General features: G+C 44.6%; 1 protein-coding gene across 1 annotated transcript in view; it reads right to left on the reverse strand.

The window, feature by feature from the left end:
- Positions 1-18,047, reverse strand: part of flncb (filamin C, gamma b (actin binding protein 280)) — a gene marked incomplete at its 5' end in the record, with an annotated part of 81,964 nt that extends 63,917 nt beyond the window's left edge. Inside the window, one exon of the mRNA XM_080754302.1 lies at positions 17,672-18,047. Within this exon, the coding sequence (XP_080610428.1) occupies positions 17,672-18,047 (376 nt within the window). The remainder of the gene's footprint in view (positions 1-17,671) is intronic.
- Positions 18,048-19,292: the final 1,245 nt, after the last annotated feature.

Here is a 19,292-nt window from a genome sequence, read left to right on the forward strand (position 1 = left end):
AAATGAGCACCTGCCTGGTTATTTATGGTTCCTATGCATGGGAAGATATTTTATTTTCCTCAAAATATTGCGATACTACGGCCTGAAGTATCGATACAGTATTGGCAAATAAACTATCGCGATGTACATGTATTGCGATATCGATTATATTGCCCACCCCTATAGAACAACAAGGAACACATGCTGTCACACATACGTAGACAAGCAGGTATACAAGCGCACACACACACACACACACACACACACACACACACACACACACACACACAGGCCAGCTGACGACCTGCTGCATTCCCCAGATACACACAATATGGCGGTGAGGCTGTTACGGCAGCTGGAAAAATGTTGGAAATGTAATTTATCTGCCCTGAGGGCTTCACCAAGACCCATTGGCTATTTAAAGACATGGGGGGAACACACACACACACACACACACACACACACACACACACACACACACACACACACACACACACACACACACACACACACATCAACGCACATGCCCATGAAACACCTGTGACCAGTTAAAAGACTGAAGACCGCCACATTACAATACACAGCAACGAGTCCGACGCAGACTTTGAGGCTACGCTACACGCGCACAATAAAACCCAGCGCTCATGTGCACCGTAAACAGAACTGAAACAAAACTAACCAGCGTGTTTGAAGTGCAGTTCTTTGATGTAAACATGGGCCATGTTGCACACACATTGGGTTAGCCAAAAACAGGGTTCATTTGTGTACAAATGGAACTATATAAGCGCTTTGAGTACTTAGAAAAGCGCTGTAAAAATGCAATCCAGTATTATTATTATTATTATATAGGGACTATTATATAGGGACCAAGAAACCAAGGCACTCTTCGGCTGAAAAAAGTTTACGTAAAAGCCATATTGAAGTGGCTAGTTCATAACTGAAGTTAAAAACTGGGATAACCCGCGCGTAGCGGCCAGCAAGGCCGCACTGGCTGCTACGTTAAAAGAATTAAACGTTATAACTGATATGATACAGGTAAATTCCAAATATTATCAAATGATTCCACAGGCACTCGTGGATTGGCGTCACGGCAGGTAGAATCTAAAGCTGCAATCTGTAGGTTTGTATGTCCTACGCAGTATTCTGAGACATCTACCACTAGCTATAGGCAAGAGGGAGCCCCCACTTGGTCAGGAGAGATTGAGATGAGCTTCAGACAATAGCCTGTATAGGTATCATACCTGATACCAGCATCTACATTTCTCAGTGGAAGTGCAGGGAGACGGAGACCACTTCCAAGCACTACAGATATGTGCTTATTATATTGTATTCGCATACCAAACAGATTGGTTGAAATGATGTTTTCATTAAAATAAGTTCTGGATTGCAGCTTTGCGACTGGGAAATCCCCTGTTTCCTCGCGGCTCTTATCCCATTCATTTCGCATTCATGTAAAGCATCTGTTTTTGTCTGATGCCAGCGTCACACTAAACGCTGCAAAACGGTAGCTGAGAAATATCGTCCCACAGAACAGGATAGAGTGATGTTGCAGTGCGTTGTGTCTTCTTTTGGGAGCTGAACAAGCTCTGAGCTTGAGAGAGGTGCACTGTATCTGAGACAACTGTGGAAAGAGCCATGGTAATGAGAGAGAGAGAGAGAAGGAGGAAAAGAAGAAAGACAAGCCCGCTTCTTTTCTACTGGTCGTGGAGTTGTATTGATGTACTGGAGTCATTGAGGCCAGAGATCTGTTGGACAGTGAGACTGAACTGTCTCCCAGCTGGACACAATGGGCTTAGAAATGAGATGGGATTAGATTGCAGTAATATGTGCGTGTGTGCATGTGTGTGAGTAAGCATAATACAGTGCGCATGCATGCAGATGTGTATACAAGCACATTTTCACGGGTCTGCTTGGGTAAGTGTGTATGAGTGTGTCCGGCGGGGTGTGTGTGTGTGTGTGTGTGTGTGTGTGTGTGTGTGTGTGTGTGTGTGTGTGTGTGTGTGTGTGTGTGTGTGTGTGTGTGTAGATGGTGACATGGGTGTTTTGCTGTGGCCCTGGAGGACCCCTCCCCTCCCCCTGCAGTGTCAGCTGCTGGCCCCAGTTGCTCCCAGGCATCCGCAGCCAACAACTGGTGAGAATCAACAAACCCTCGAGAACGGATACACACACACACACACACACACACACACACACACACACACACACACACACACACACACACACACACACACACACACACACACACACACACACGCATGCATCACTTGTGCTGTGCACTCTTGACACAGACGCTCCTCCTTCTCTTGACTCCCACACACACTGGCAGCATTGTCGCCCGCCCCTCACCCAACCCCACCGCCACACCATGTGGTGTGACTGGCACAGAGGGGCTCTACAGCACCCCACCAACAATTCGTTCAGAAAACTATTCTGCTAGCTATAGGAGAATTGATTTTGACAGCAAATGTTGAATGAAATTTGACATTTGAGTCATATTTTAGTCATCTGAAATGTTTTAGTTTTAGGTTACATTTCGTAAGATTTTAGTCGACGAAATCTACAGTTGTTTTTGTCGATGAATTTTGTATTTTGGTGGGCCTTGATGGCATCGTAATGGCTGATTTTACACTTGGTTGCACTCTGAAAATAGCCAGTCTACAAGCTCATAACGTGTCGCACTACAGCGCGTTGTGAGCTTGTAGATCTGCTATTTTCACGCGCCGCAATCAAACATAAAATTACTTGTCTTTTAGTTCTACTGGATCAGTTCTCCACTACTAGTCCCTCCCTAACATTTCAGTCTAGTTTTTATGACAAAATTGGCAATATGCAGATGTGCACGTGAGAGCCCGGCCGCGCAGCACAGTAACGCTAAGAGGAAGATAAGAATTAGCGAGGCTGACAGTGTGACAGTCAGCAGACTGACTGTTCCAAGGGGGAAACACGCACACGCACGCACGCACGCACGCACGCACGCACGCACGCACGCACGCACGCACGCACGCACGCACGCACGCACGCACGCACGCACGCACGCACGCACGCACGCACGCACGCACGCACACACACACACACACACACACACACACACACACACACACACACACACACACACACACACACATCCATTGGGACAAACAAAATGAGAGAGAGAGAGAGAGAGAGAGAGAGAGAGAGAGAGAGAGAGAGAGAGAGAGAGAGAATTGCCAGACACTGGTGAGTAACCACTCATCAATGGCAAATTATATGTGGAGGAAGGTCCATAACAGATATTCAAATGTAACCCCATTTACCCATGCAGGAAGGTGAAGTAAACATATGGCAACCAACAAGCCTGCTCAGTATGTGCATGCGTGCGTGCATGCGATCTAAACGTGACATTAAAGGTGTAAGCATGTCATGCTTTTTAGTGCGTGAGGTGGCGCTTCGTTCATTCACTGCCCTCCAGACCCTATAAAGCTGCTCCCAGCAGGAGCGTAAACTGCACCAGCTCACGTTGTGACAGCAACTGACAGGAGGTGCAGCAGATCCCAGTATTGACACACACACACACACACACACCCCCTGCCCCCACCTTTACTTCCCCACAAGTCAAAGCCAGCTGTTTTAGGGAAGCTTCAATGGAAGTGAAGTCCCAGCCAGGTTAAGTCAGACCAGTTGTTCTCAACCCCCAGTTTGATGTACAATCCGGCCATGGACCCCCTGTCACAGCCCGTTCCGTTCCTTTTTTTGGTTTTTAGTCATGTTTTCCTGATTGTTTAGTTTCTCTTTATTTTCGGTAGCTCTGTGTTCTGTTTGTTCTGTAGTGTTTTCTATTTCTGTTAGTCGCTTCTTACCTCTGTGTTGTTTGTATCTTACTTTGTCTGCCCTGGTAGGTCTACCTGTTGACTGTCTTGTCTCACCTACCTGTGTTAATTAGTAATTACGCAATGTGTTCACCTGTATATAGTTTTCCCTGTTGGTGTGTTAGCCAATCTCTGTGTTGATTGTCAGTTGAATCACCTGTGTCCAGTAGTCCCCGACTTTGTCTCCTTAAACTCCCCTGTGTCTTCAGTTCTGTTCATTGTTTTATGGCATGTTGAGTATGTTTATTTGTTTGTATGTTTAGCCTGTGTTTTGACCTTCCCTGTTTCTGGAGAACCTTAGGTTATTATCTGTGTGCCAGGTTTTGCTGAACCTTTGTAAATAAAACCCTTGAGTTGATCTCTTACAACTCTCTCAAAGGAGTTGTAGTCTCTTTTAGTTACAAGGTAACACAAAGACCTGTGTACTATTCAGATTCTCAGAAGATGCCTTCAACTCAACATTTATCTCCATGATAGATATTGACTTCAAGATCAAAACAGTAGAATTAGATGGGAAGATCAAGCTACAGATATGGGACACAGCAGGGCAAGAGAGGTTCCGAACTATTACAAGAGCTTACTACAGAGGAGCCATTGGAATAATGTTAGTATATGACATTACCAACGAGAAGTCATTTGACAACAACCAATATACTGCAGTGTCCTGTCATCATGTAAAGGGATGGTGGGACAGCAATGAATGCAGACAGACAGCCCCAGGACAATGAGTATTTATGAGTAATGTCATAAGCACAAGAAGAACCAGAGATTCCTGGTTCCACATGGGGCCCTGCCTGGCTTTGGACCGGATCTCGCTGGAGCTTTCCCATCTGTGTTTCCACTATGGTCAGCTTTCTTACTGTTGGTCTGCGAGTCGAAATAAAAAAGGGACTAGACTGAACAGATCAGAGTCCCCTTTTGATCAACCTTGGAGCCAATATATTAGGGCGGCCGAAGTTGAATGTGTAGAGCTGCCGTCTGGGATCTCTACACACTTGTCGAATTGTCCCTGAGGAAGACACTGTCAGAAAATGTTCACATTGGATAACTGTATGAATATTGTATTGTGCTGTTCGCCCGCCCGTATTTTTGTTTTTGTTTGTATTTTTCTTTTTTGTTCTTGTTTTCGTTTGATGTCTTTAATTTGTTTTATTGCAGTTTGTATATTTTATATATTAATACTTTTCTGTTACCCATTTTTGTGTAAACTCAATAAAAAATTTGATTATAAAAAAAAAAAAAAAATGTTCACATGCCCAAAATATCAACGCCAGGCTTAAAGTGATTACAGAGCGCTCATCTGAGCCATCTGCTTCGGTGAATTCAGAAAATATGTTTTCCCTCCCCTGGGGGACCAGCAAATAAACACTCCCCAAATCATAGGAAATGTCTCTGTTGAAGTTATCTTTTCTCTCAGACTGACAAGCTGTTAATGGCATTAACCAGAGATTGACAACAGCAGCTGTGTCTGATATTAACCTCATAATTCACTGTGATGTGCCTTCGAATTCTGGGCTACAGCCAGTGCTGTTGAGGACATTACAGGTGGATTGCCAACTTTAGTCTAGGTGGTCTCATCTTTGCTTCCACTAAATCAGGGGTCTTCAACGTTTTCAGGCCAAGGACCCCTTAGTTGAGAGAGAGATGAAGCAGGGCCCCCCACAACCTGTTCATAGATTCCATATAGTTTCATCGTTTGACATCACAATCATCAGTGTATTTTGGATTCATGTCAATTTGTGTTTTCAGATATTTAACCACTTGAACCGTCAATACTTAATAAACTTGACCTTTCACTCTGTACTTAGTCTGCTCTTTTTCCCCTCTACACCAAAGCTCTTTGCCAAAAATAGCCGATCTACAAGCTCACAACGCCTCGCAGCACGAGGCGTTGTGAGCTTGTAGATCTGCTATTTTTGGCTAAAGTTCTCAGAATATGGGCTTCAAGTGGTTCAAGTGGTTAATATAAGGAAGGAGAAAAGCAAAAGGAGTAAAAGGTTTGGAGGACCCCCTGTAGTATCTCTGAGGACCCCCTAGGGGTCCCGGACCCCTGTTGAAGACCTCTGCACTAAATCATTAACAAAAGCAATGAGCTATGAGGCGGGAAAAAAAGTCAGGACAAAAACAGAAGTTGAGAGATGGACAAAATGCTTTCCCTTCCGCTAAGAGGGTCACTCTCAGTATCTCCTCTCGGCCGCTGATGTCACACCTCAGCTCCGCTTACACACTCCGCGTGGAAGTGACTCCATGTTTACCGTCACACACCCACACACACACACGCAATCCTCCAGACATTCGTCTCCAGGCCCACCTAAACTCATCTTTGGTTACACTTACCGCCGAGCTACCGTGAACCTGGCCCTTGACCCCTCACCTCTCAGCCCCCCCCCCCCCCGGCAGAACTAGCTGCCAGTTGTTAGTTCAAAGCTTTTCAACCAGAGGGGTGAGGGCACCAAAAGGAAGGATATTATGTTACTACAATGGCATACAAATGCCTACAATGGCATATAAAAAACACGGTGAAGCAGCAATCTCACTGTTTTGCCTGATTCTGCCTTTATTGATAGGTATACAGTAGGTTAACAGGTGATACACAGCAAAGGTTGTCGGAAACGGGACTCGAACCCGCAACACGCTGTCAGGCCCTAGGTGCCTGGACCACTACCCTGTGGCGCAGGCCTCTTTTGTTTATTGCTTTTACTGTAAGTCCGACATTCTAATCATCACCTCTGCCTTATTCCCTGTTTCCTTAAAGCCCCTCTGTCTATCTTTAACAACATGTACCCGCGCTCAGTCCACTGGCCTTAATATAGTTCGTTTATGAAGTCAGACAGGGGGGAAATGTAAAGTGAGACAGTAGCGTCGAGGTACAGGCGGTAAATGGGAGCATCAAACTCTAGGCCAGGGGTCTTCAGCAGGGGGTCCCCAGACTTACTACAGAGGGTCTGCCAAATATTTGTGTGATTCTTACATTAACCACTTCAACTCAGCATCCCTATTCTGAGGAGAACTTTAGCCAAAAATAGCAGATCTAAAAGCACACAACGCCTCGCAGCGTGCTTGTAGATCGGAAGTTTTCGGCAAAGAGGTTTGGTGTAGAGGGAAAAAGGAGCAGACCAAGTACAGAGTGAAAGGTCAAGTTTACTAAGTATTGAGGGTTTAAGAGGTTAAATGTCTGAAAATCCACATTAACATGAATTCAGCATAGACTGGTGATATAGTGCTGTCAGACAAGTCTATGAAGCTGCCTATGAAATGTGTGAAAACTTAAAGATATATATTTTATACAATATATAATGGGGGTCCCTGCTCTCTCTCAGCCAAGGGGTCCTTGGCCTTAAAACACATTGAAGACCCCTGCTTTAGGCACAAGACATTCATCCTTCAGTTTTCTCTCCCAGTCTCATCTGTCGGTAGAAAGCAGTGCGTCATCCCCTTGATGGCCGACATGCAGCATGTGCTCCCGGGGCCCTGGTGAACTTTCCCTGCTACCCCGTTTCCTCCAGGAACCATGAAGTCATCCCATCTGTCAGTAGCTGGGGAAGGGGGAGTATTGGAAATCTGGCAACCCTCCCGCTTGCCCTGAAGCCACACAATTTAGCGCATTTTGAGCTACTCTTATTCTGCAGGTGTGCAGTGTGTGCTCACATGCACTCTCTGTCGTGATGGCGATATTGCGCGATGTGAGCGTGTGCGCTGTTGTACAGCGAAACACAGTTTAGGAGTACTATCATTGAAGATTCTCATCATCAGTGTCAACGTTAGACATGACTCTGTGACTCAACAGACAACATGACTCAGCGGAATAAACAGGAAATAAAACACCTACAATCAGCCAATCTCAGTTATATTTACAGATCTTCACACTGAGAACTATAACTATAACTATAGCTATAACTATCGTACTAATAAACTACCGAATGTCTGTCTGTCCAAATTTGGAGATGACTGACATCACTGATACGTTTGGGTTCTCCGACCTTACTTCTGAGACATTCAATCCCTCATATACTGTGCACACCCCATAACCCAAACTGCACATAATTCGGAGCACATATGATCGAACTAGGGATGGTCCGATCAGGTTTTTTGGAACCGATCACCGAGCACCGATCACAAAAGTTTGATCACCCGATACCGATCAATCACCGATCCGATCAAGTTATTATTTATATATTATTTATATTTTCTAAATGTTAATGTTTTAACTTTAATTCATTCATTCACTCATGAATTCATTTATATATTTGCCTTATAGTTATTTACCAGCATTACTATGTATTTATTATCATAGCAGTAACTAATTATTCCTTCAGCACTGTGGAAATCAATACCCCAAAATGGCCTCAAGTGGGCTTCCAAGAGCTTATGGTTGAGTTCAGTCATATTAAAGACATGTTTATTAACAGACTGAAAAATAGAATAGCAAAGTATAATACGGCTTTGATCGGATGCACCGATCGGATCGGATCGGTGAATTTACCTTTTGATCTAAACCACCGATTATCGCCGATCACGCTTTGATCGGCCCGATCCGATCCATTGCCGATTGATCGGTAACATCTCTAGATCGAACGGTCAAGGACTAGTAAAAGTATACTTTTCAAAATCATCAAGTCAAGTAGATGGCAGAGTTCACACCAACTATAAGAGAATATATATACAATGGTGTAAGATATAGCTATAGTTGTCTGTATAGTTATCGTGCCTGGTGGGAATGGCGCTTTATATAGACTCTACAGCACAGTTTCCCAAACAGTTGGTACTAGCTCACAACACGGTGCGAAGCGACGCGTTGCATGCTTGTAGATCTGCTATTTTCACTAGTTTGGGTCCCGGGCAAATGTCTAATATCTCTTTCGGTCTTGACCTGAAAACGTTGAGAACCACTGCTCTACAGTGCTGTATAGCCTATTCTCCAGCCTTCAACTTCATTTGTACTGTCAAGTCCTGTGAAGAAGGTCTCCATGGCCATAACCTGACCCTGGCTGTCTGTGGCGATAAATACTTTACAAGGACAGCCATTAGAGAGATTGTAGCATGTGGACAGGCCTACCGTATTTTCCCCTTGCTTTGCAGTTTTTGCGCTTTATGAGTTTAAAGAGCCAAGTTTGAAAACAACACAGGAGAGGGACAGAGGGAGGCTAGGTAGATGGCCAAAAATCAATAGCAGATTATGCCTTTTGTTGCCACCAAGCTCAAGCCTTTATGGTGATCCATAAAGCAATAATTACTAGAGGAAATTGGGATTTCACACCTTGTGTGTTGGCAATAGATATAATCTCACTGTGGCTCAATAACTATGTGCCATTTCCTGCAAGCTGTCGATGCTTTTTTCCCTTTAATGGCTTGGTTTATTTCAGAATATAGCACGCTGGAAATGGAAAGTCCATGCACTGGAAACTGAAGACCTTCCAGGATAAAGGGGCAGTTCTGTGCAGGAATATTGGCTGGCCGGAGGTGTTCTGAGGTAGTGGCATGGCAAATTTTGCAATCAGAACCTCTCCCCACTTGAGTGGTCAGACCACTTCAGTCCCTAGTGGCTGTGGCTGTGTGTGTGTGTGTGTGTGTGTGTGTGTGTGTGTGTGTGTGTGTGTGTGTGTGTGTGTGTGTGTGTGTGTGTGTGTGTGTGTGTGTGTGTGTGTGTGTGTGTAAAACTTATGCACTTTCGCATGTGTGTGTGCGTGTAGAGAAGCGGTCCTGGCGCTGCTTGAACATTCTTCTGAGCTGACTGCCTCTGACACATGGAAATAATTAGAGACCCTACTGGGGAGAGAGAGACAGAGAGACACAGAGAGAGAGAGAGAGAGAGAGAGAGAGAGAGAGAGACCATGGGAGAGAGACCATGGGAGAGAGAAAGACAGACATAGAGACCCTGCTGGAGAGAGAGAGAGAGAGATAGAGAGGTAGAGAGGCAAAGAGAGCGAGGGAGAGATAGTAGGGCCAGGCTTGTTTTTGTTTCTTTCAAGATAAACTCAGTGGAAGGATTCAACATATTGGTACATTCAGACAGAATTGAGCATTGCAGAGCCATTGTTGTGCTTTGCTGAGACACAGATATCATGCACACGCACGCACACACACACACGCACACACACACAGCGCAGGACCCACAAAGCGTCTCACTCAAAATCTTTCTCTCTCCATCGCTTTTTGCTTTCCCTCTCACGCTCTCTTCCATTTTATTTCTTTGTCTCTGTTCACGATCGCATTACACAGTTATTGCTGAGGCCCATTACAGAACCGCAGCATTAACACTGGCTAGTGAACCAGGAAAATGGATGCTAACACACACAGTCACACACAGGAACACACGTAGAGTATATTGCCGCGCACAGTGTAGTAACTTGCTATGGCTAATATTTGGACGAATGCTAGGTTCTTCATGGTTTACCTGGGATTTTCTTGAGGCAATACATTGTCTCTCTGCATACTATGTATGTGATTACCTTTCTATGTGATTACTTTGCTTATTGTAAGTCACTCTGGATAAGAGTGTCCGCTAAATGGCATAAATTGTAAAGTAAAAGCACGGTAATATCCTAAGTGTTCAAATTTACATTGTGTACTCAGAGAATGTATATACGCATGTAACCAAAGGGCCCAGTTGTACATTTGTAGTACACGTTCTCATACCACTGTTCATCAACTCCCCTCTCTTGAGCCGAGTAGGGTCTGCACTCTGCAGCCAGTAGATACTTAAGCTGCTGCAAAAATGCTCAGGCAGTCAGGCACTCTATCAGAGCACTCACTCACTTCCTGTCTCCCCTCGTCTCTGATGCAGACAGAGTGAGCCGGGAGGAGAGAGAGAGGGAGAGGGTAGCGGGAGATCAGAGCAGAAAGGGCGCTCACACTTCACTGTCATTGTTATGGAACAACCGTTTACCACAGGGGTCCTCAACGTTTTCAGGCTAAGGACCCTTTAGTCGAGAGAGAGAGGGATGAAGCAGGGACCCCCACAACCCATAGATACCGTATAGTTTCATCGTTTGACAGCACAATCATCTGTGTATTTTGGATTCATGTCAATTTGTATTTTTAGATATTTAATCACTTGAAACGTCAATACTTAATAAACTTGACTTTTCACTCTGTACTTTAACTTGTACCTTTTCCCCTCTATACCAAACCAAACAATTTGCTGAATATAGCGGATCTACAAGCTCACAATGCCTCACAGAGATCTGCTATTTTTGGCTAAAGTTCTCAGAATATGGACGCTAGGGTTCAAGTGGTTAGATTAGATTGAAGATTTGGAGCACCCCCTGTAGTAACTCTGAGGACCCCCTAGGGGTCCCGGACCCCCTGTTGAAGACCCCTGGTTTACCATTTTAAAAGAACAGGAATGTACACCAAAAAAAACACACATACTCTGCTATACACTGCTATACGCAAAGACTCATGTCATGAGTCACAACTGATATCCGTTGACTATATAAATTCCATAACGCCTTAGTCTCGCGTAGCCAGACAACTATTCCACAATCCCCGAATGCTATATACCGTACTGTATATAGAGAGAGTATAGAACTACACCTCCTGAAAGGAAGCTGGTATTTCCTAAAATATCATAACATTTTATTTTTTTATTTCCATTTCTGTAAGCAGAAATTTGTGTGGCTGTAAAGACGAAACAGAAGTGGGGAGGAGGCTTCACATCCACTTTATATTTTACTCATGATCATGTCCAAGACTGTATGACTGGAAGCATTTGAAAATTGTGGAAGGCAACAGTCTGGCTACGCGAGACTATTAACGCCTACTTATGCACTCCACTTGACTATAGAGGGTATGCGCGTGACATCATCCTACCTGGAAGTTTATGCGGGAACGCCTACTGAGTGGCAAAAGCGCTTGGAGTGGCAAATGATGGCTTGAGTGGCGCTGAGTGGCATATGATGCATACACTCTATTTACCATCATCAACATCATTTATTGACTAGGGTTCGTGCCATTTTCTCTGATCTCTCACTTCTACAGTAAGCAGCTCTGGAGAAGAGCTACTTAACTGTAAATTGTAAAAGTATATCCTAACCCTACTTCTCCAAATGTTCCTCTTTCCTTGTGAGTATACACTGACTGACACTTTTTTTTTTTGTCAGATAGCAGTACAATACTGTACAATACATACACGCAAGGTAGATCGTGATCTACTTGTAGATCACAAAGGCTGCATAGGTAGACCACATGACATGCCCCCAAAAATATTGAGGGGAGGGTAGGGTAGATCATGTTGAGGCGGTCATTTTAAAAGTAGTTCTCAAGTCAGAAATGTGTGTGCACTGGGCATCCCAAATCTCTTTTCTCCATCCTCTTCACCTCTCACTTTCTTTCTTTCTTTCTCTCCCTCTCTCTCTCTCTCTCTGTATGTCTCTCCACTCCTGTACCACGCCAGTTCACTGACCTCTTAGCCCTCAGTGATTCCTCTCTCCCCCGAGTACTCTTAACGCTCCCCTCCCCTCCTCCCACCCACACACTCTCTCCCTCCCTGGAGGCTCTGTGTCTATTTTAAGCACCTGTTAGTGAAGGGTGCACAGGGCCTCAGCTGTCTGGCCATCAATCAGAGCCCATCACCCCCATCCCCCACCCATCATTGAGCACCATCACGGCTAAGCTAACGCATGAGTTATGCTGTCGTATGACGGCGTCACGCGCCCCCACCCCCCCATCCCCAAACTAGCCGACAAAGCTCACAAAGCGTCATGGATGGCGACAGGTTGCTTGCAGATCTGCTATTTTCGGCGTGCAACGACACCGTCCCATGACAAAGTATAGATTGTGGTCAATCCATTGTTTTCGAGGCACCGGGTGAGTTCTCAAGTTGCAGACAAGGCAAGTCAAAACATGGCACTACGATTTGTCAAAGTTTGTGTGCTGTGAGTGAGTGCATGCTTGCTTTACTCCATGACTTGGGGAAGGACCGACTGTGCAGGGCGACATGTGCCACTGAGGATAGTAACAAGAGGACAGGATATGGAAACGCTACCCTGACCTTCTCCTGGCAGACCGACCAAAGCCTCACCATGTGCTTATACACCCCATGTCTCCCAATAGCTTTTCCTGGTTCAGCGTGCGCCAGTGCTGATTTTCTCAACTAAAACTATATCAACTACCTTTTTTCACTGATTTAAACTAAACAAAAGCTAAGCTATGAGGACTAAAACTGTGTGTGTGTGTGTGTGTGTGTGTGTGTGTGTGTGTGTGTGTGTGTGTGTGTGTGTGTTACCCGATGGAAGACTTGTTTGGTTTCCAGGATAGGTCCGTGGACAAATACATATTTATTTAGGGGTCCTTGACATAAAATGATTGAGAACCACTGGTTTAAACAAAATTAGAAAGCAAGCCCTAATAAGCAACTACACCTCAGAAACAAGCCCCAAAAAATGCAACCCACAACTACCATTGTTTACAAGTGTCTTTACAAAAAAAACAAGCCCAAAGTCGCTTATAATAAGCGGACATAGCAACGCTGACCACAGACAGGGTTACTAGCTACTAAACAACAAATGCACACACACACACACACACACACACACACACACACACACACACACCCAGCTGTCATTGATCACAAGCATAACATCCATTTAGCCTCCCATCACATGTTATGCATCTAACAACCCTTAGAAGTAATCCCCGCCCCCCCCCTTTACATTTATGATGTAGGCTAATAATGGTAAGGCTGTCGTACACGGTGGTCAGAATCAAATCACTGTGTTTTTCACTAAATGCCTCGATGACGATATTGGGGGTAAAGGGTGCATTTATATAGCGCCTTTATCCAAGGCGCTTTACAGAGCTTGTGCATTACATTCACCCATTAACACAAACATACATACACCGATGGCAGAGGAAACCATGCAAGGCACCAACCTGCTCACCGGGAGCAACTAGGAGTTCAGAATCTTGCTCAAGGACTCTTCAACACTAATTCTGGGGGAGCCTGGGATCGAACTGGGAACCCTTCTGGAACCCCTATTATAATTACAGTTTCTCTACCCCTGAGCCACTGCAAGCCCCAGGGAGGATTGCTATCGGTGCTTTTACTAAATACATTTAGTTACACAATGAGATTTTGATAAATAATCATCAGTAACTATAAAGAAAGAAAGTAAAGACTAAACTAGAACAGTAAGTTCGGTAAGGAAAAAGTTAAACAAATGACATCACTTTACTGTAACACAGCCTTTAAAACCAGGAAAAGACAACATTTGTGCAGCTAGTTACAGTAACAATATAACGATATCCAAAACCCCAGTTGACATGTCTCATGTCATGATATTGCCCAGACCTATATATTTGGTGATTCTATTTCTACTAGGCCTACATGCCTAGTATTTAGAGAAAAAATAACGCACATCCTCCTGTCTTTGGTGCTGAGCTATAACTGACAGTGCAGTAATACTAAGTACAAGTACTACATGCCTAGTAGAAATAATGTCAACAAGTTGCCCTCGCTTTAGTTTCCTCCTACACATACAGGTCCTTTGTTGTACATGTTTCACTCACTTTCACAGCTACCGTGTTCAAAATGAGACACAAAGGGGACAAATATCCCAGTCTGGAAGGACAGGCCAAACTGATGACAGACTTAAACAAAAGTGATGAGGAAGTGATGAAGAGGGACTCACAAATGCACACACATAGGCGTGCGTGCGTGCGCGCACATGCGTGTGCGCGCGCGCACACACACACACACACACACACACACACACACACACACACACACACACACACACACACACACACACACACACACACACACACACACACACACACACACACACACACACATCCTCATGTCTTGGCACCTTAACGGTGATGACAGAGGGATAACTGTAATACAAACACACCTAGCAGCTGCTGTCACACTAAACAAAAATGGTGCTAAATAGCACTAAACGTGGCTATTTGGCTCATAATGATAGAGGACCTATTTTGGTGCCATTTAACACCTATCTTAAAGGTGCCATATAGCACAGGTTTGGAGTGTATACAGATGGAGATGCAATGATGATGACAGGCAGGCATGTCTCCTTTGGGGGTCCTGGAATGTGTCCTTAGATATGGGGGGGTAGTGTGAGAACCATTGCTTTAGGTGTTTATCCTTAGGAAATACAATGTATTTTAATGTTGTTATAAAATGCCTCCTCAACCTCCACCTAAGAACCTCAGAGGAATAGCCGAATAACCACCATCTTTTGTGTGACTGTACCAACCAATACCGCCTCACTGGTCAGACAGACCTTTAGAAATGGTTGATAGCTCATCAAAATGTGACCAAATAAATCAAATCAGAATATTCAGCAGGGTTACTAGCTAAAGGGTGAGAGCGGAAGGGTTGCCTGATTATCAGTGAGATCCACATCGAAGGGTCATGGATTGAATTTCCCGCAACAGCTAATTCTATCCATAATTTCAAATTGTCCAAGTGTCAAAGTGTCCTTGAGGTGGACATGGAGCTCAATCAGCTCACATAAGTGTAAGGCATGTGAGAATGATTGCAAGTGGGCCCCAAATAATTGCCAACACTAAAGTTTCATTAACTTTAGCTATTGAAAAATAGCAGATCTACAAGCTTGCAGCGCTTGTAGATCTGCTATTTTTTATAAGTCGTGAAAATGTGTGCAAAACTTTGAATACCGTAAATTCTCTTATAGAAACCCGGGCTTTTATTTGTCTCAAGAGTAGCGGTCACCAGGCTTTTATTGGAAGGAGGCCTGTATAAGAGAGAAGGCCTATATTCCTATTTTTCAAAAAGATCAGAATGAATAAATCTATATTTTGTGTAAGTTTGAACCCAGTAAAATGTACTGGGTTCATTTATTGAAACAAAGTACTGTATTAAATGCACAGTGCACTTACAGGTGGACACTGGTCATTTTAACCTAACAGCTGCAAATAACAGCTGACATTAACAACACATGAACAGTGCAAATTAAGCAGATGTGACTTAATCAGAACACATTCGAATGTCAAAGCAAAACTTCAATGCAGACAGAGAGGGAGAGAGGAGGAGGAGGAGAAAAATAGACAGAGAAAAGTCTTATTTCAATCACTCACTTTTGAGTAGATTTCCTTCACACTGGGTTGTGTTTGTCACGCATTGAATCAGGGGGTCCGTGGACCATCGCGGTGGTCCGCGATCGTCCACGACGGTCCCTGGGGGTCCCCGGACCGGTGTAATCTACATGGTGGCTAATTCATAGCTAAACTAGCATCTGTATTATGTGTTGTTTTTGTCATGCTAATGCAAACAGAAGTAGGCCTAGTTTGGAGTGACGCTGCTCACATAGTAAACATTGCCCTCTAGAGGCTTGGAACGATATATTGTAATTGTTTTTTCAATGGCAACCGGAAATTAATGGAGGTCCGTTTTTTTATTGAATACAGGATAGGCTATTATTGGAGAATTTACAGGTATACAGGTATGTATTTTTAAGCGAACATTTGTAACTCAAATTTTGCTTCTAAATATTTTGAGATGGGGGTCCGTGGCCTCAGAAGGATTTGAAATATTCAAAGACTTGCACACATTTTCACGATTTTTCAAAGAGTGCCGTGCTGTGAGCTTGTAGATCTGCTATTTTTCAATAGTTAAAGCACAAAATAACGCGTTCCAAGTCTAAATGGGTTAAACGACCCCCTCCCCCTATGAAGAACATTCATGGGGGGGGGGGGCGCAGTGAATCCTTGTACCCAGGGCCCAGAATTTGGTGCGACACCCCTGGATGTGTGATTAAATGAAGGTCCATTAGGCAAAACTGTGCATATAAAGCTCAACCATGAAGAGAAAGTAAATGTTCTGTGTTCATGCTCTGATCAAGCAACAAGACTAAACTTCCAGACAGGCCTTGATCTGGAGACTTTCAAGGATCTGTCAAACTGCCTTTATTACAGCAAATTGCATGCAAGCACCATTTCTCAGAATCACTGACTGACTGATATTAATAGTAATACAGAGCTTAGTTTCCAGGTCATATTGTGTCACGGGTCTGATGGTGTGTGGTCTTAATCTAGCCATCGTTTCCTTATAAATTAATTAGATGGGATTCCAAGAAGAACATCCTGGAAGCGGATAATAAAAGGCAACATGAGGTCAACTGAGAGAGCAACAGATACAGTGTTATGGTAAATTGCATAATTCTATGAATCATGTCAATGCACTCAGCCACCACTGCCAAATTACATTATGTAGGCTACGTAAAATCAGACTCCAGTGAATCGGAACAAAGTGCATTTAATTGCTATCAAACTTCATTTCAGATAGTTAAATCCTCCCCACCCATTTAACTCAGTGCACATTATGAACCTGATGTTATTGTAATGAGTATTGGCTGCCTGGATGGATTCATTCTAAATGGCGTTATTATGTATCATGGTAATAACAGCGATGAATCCAGTCACCACCCAGTTACCACATCACCCCTCTAAGAAACGGACATCAATATGGATATAGGCTATTATGCAAAGTTGTGCCAGTGATTGATGCTGTGTGTATTATATGAACTCCTGCAGCAGATGGGATATCCGACACAGGGCTTCTTCTCCTGCTATAAGAACAACACTCATGACATGTCAGATCCGTGCGTAAAACCTCTATACTATTCATTCGATGCGCATTGCTTGTTTGTGGTTTAATTATCACTTGTTATATTCGGCCCAGCGTTCATTTTTTATAGTGTAGGCTACATTTCATTCATCTCTGCCGTTGGACTTGGACTCGCCCATCTGCTTATACAGCGCTCCAGATAGCAACTGAATAACTTTTTCGTTGCTATAGTGTGCGAAATGCAGTGCGTAAACGGTGCGTTAAATACCTAACATGCCATAGTACACAAACTTACCTATTGACACCAGCTTTATGTGTTCCCTCTCCAGAAACTCCAAGGCGACCGATACGTTTTCCAGTTTCATCTGTCTGAAGTTGGGTCTGGCGTGATACTTTCTGTACATTTTCTTCTGGCTCAGCACCTCCAGGAGCCCGATGAGCTTCAGCCCGTCGCTCAGGTCCTTCTGGAGGTCGTTGATCCGCTTGTTGAGGCACTTGAGGTGCTCGTTGCACCACCTGGTGAAGGTGTTCTGCTGGATCTTCTTCCAGGGTGCGTCCTCGGCGAGGTCCTTCTCCGTGGCCGGCATCTCCTCCTCCTCTTCGCCGTTGTCGGTGCTCTGGTAGTACTGCGGCGGGAGCTGCTGCTCGTAGTACGTGTTGTTGCTCATCATGTTTGTCAGCTGGCCCTTTTATACCACAACCAGTGGGGCCGCAGCTTGTGCGGATTTTTTCACTGGGCGCGGGGGCTCACGGAAAGAAAAAAAAAAGAAAGAAAAAACGTACGGGCCAGTGCCAAGCTGCGCAGTCTGCTGGGAGCGAGAGTGAGAGAGAGAAAAAAAAAGTTCAAACTTGAAGGAAGATTGAAAGGGCGTGAGTTGTGCGCTACAGAATACTTGCGACTGAGGGTGAAGTTGTCAAACCAGGCCCTTCTTCTCTCTCTGTGAGCTGATGAATGAAAAAATAACCCGTTAATCCTCTCCTAGCGTCTGTGAAGTCATCCGGATAGTTTTCTCTTGCTCAAAGTAGCGAGAAAAGGCTGTGCTTGTCTCCTGGTCCCGTCGCCTTGGGGTGCGTTATAATGAACATACACTGTGGGAGATGACGAGCGCTTGTGTCTGTGGTGTGGTGGTGACTGAGACCGGGTGGTCTGTAGCGCACGCCTTGCTTGGGGGGCTGTTAACACTGGAGTGTCTAAATGAAGCACTGAACTGGAGAGAGAGAGGGGTCTTAAAAAGCTGGGCGTCCCAGGAGCGCGCGTCAGTCCCCTGGATTCCCAGGAATGCCCCTGCCATGACCATATACAACGACAGGATGGGTATTCTCTAATCCTACGGAGACAACGAGATGCAGCCCCATTGGGTGACACTAGAGAAGGGGGCGGTGATCGGCCTTATTGCCACCCCGGGCCCCCCGTAGCCGTAGAGCAGTTGTGACACCTCTCGTATTTTTAGTCGCTCCAAATTGGGCGAAGGAGGAGACTGACTGCTGCTGGTTGTAAAGCAAACGGTGACTGACCGGGAGCTCGCTCGCTCTGGTGCTGCTAATTGGTCTATGAGAGGAGAAACATGACATCATTGCTGTACAACCAACATCCTAGCAGTCTATCTGTCATAGAAATACTTAGCTTTGTGTCATGTAGCAGGGGTCTTCAACAGGGGGCCCGGGACCCCTAGGGGGTCCTCAGAGTTATTACAGGGGGTCCTCCAAATCTTTGTGTGATAGAAACTTTTTTTCCTCCTTTGTTATCCACTTGAACCCCTTGTCCATATTCTGAGAACTTTAGCCAAAAATAGCAGATCTACAAGCTCACAACTTGTAGATCGGCTATTTTTGGCAAAGGTTTGGTGTAGAGGGGGAAAAGAGCAGACCAAGTACACAGTGAAAGGTCAAGTTTATTAGGTATTGACGGTTCAAAT

This window comes from Nannobrachium achirus (genome assembly GCF_963921795.1).
Source record: "Nannobrachium achirus genome assembly, chromosome: 23".
NCBI classification, from domain to species: domain Eukaryota; kingdom Metazoa; phylum Chordata; class Actinopteri; order Myctophiformes; family Myctophidae; genus Nannobrachium; species Nannobrachium achirus.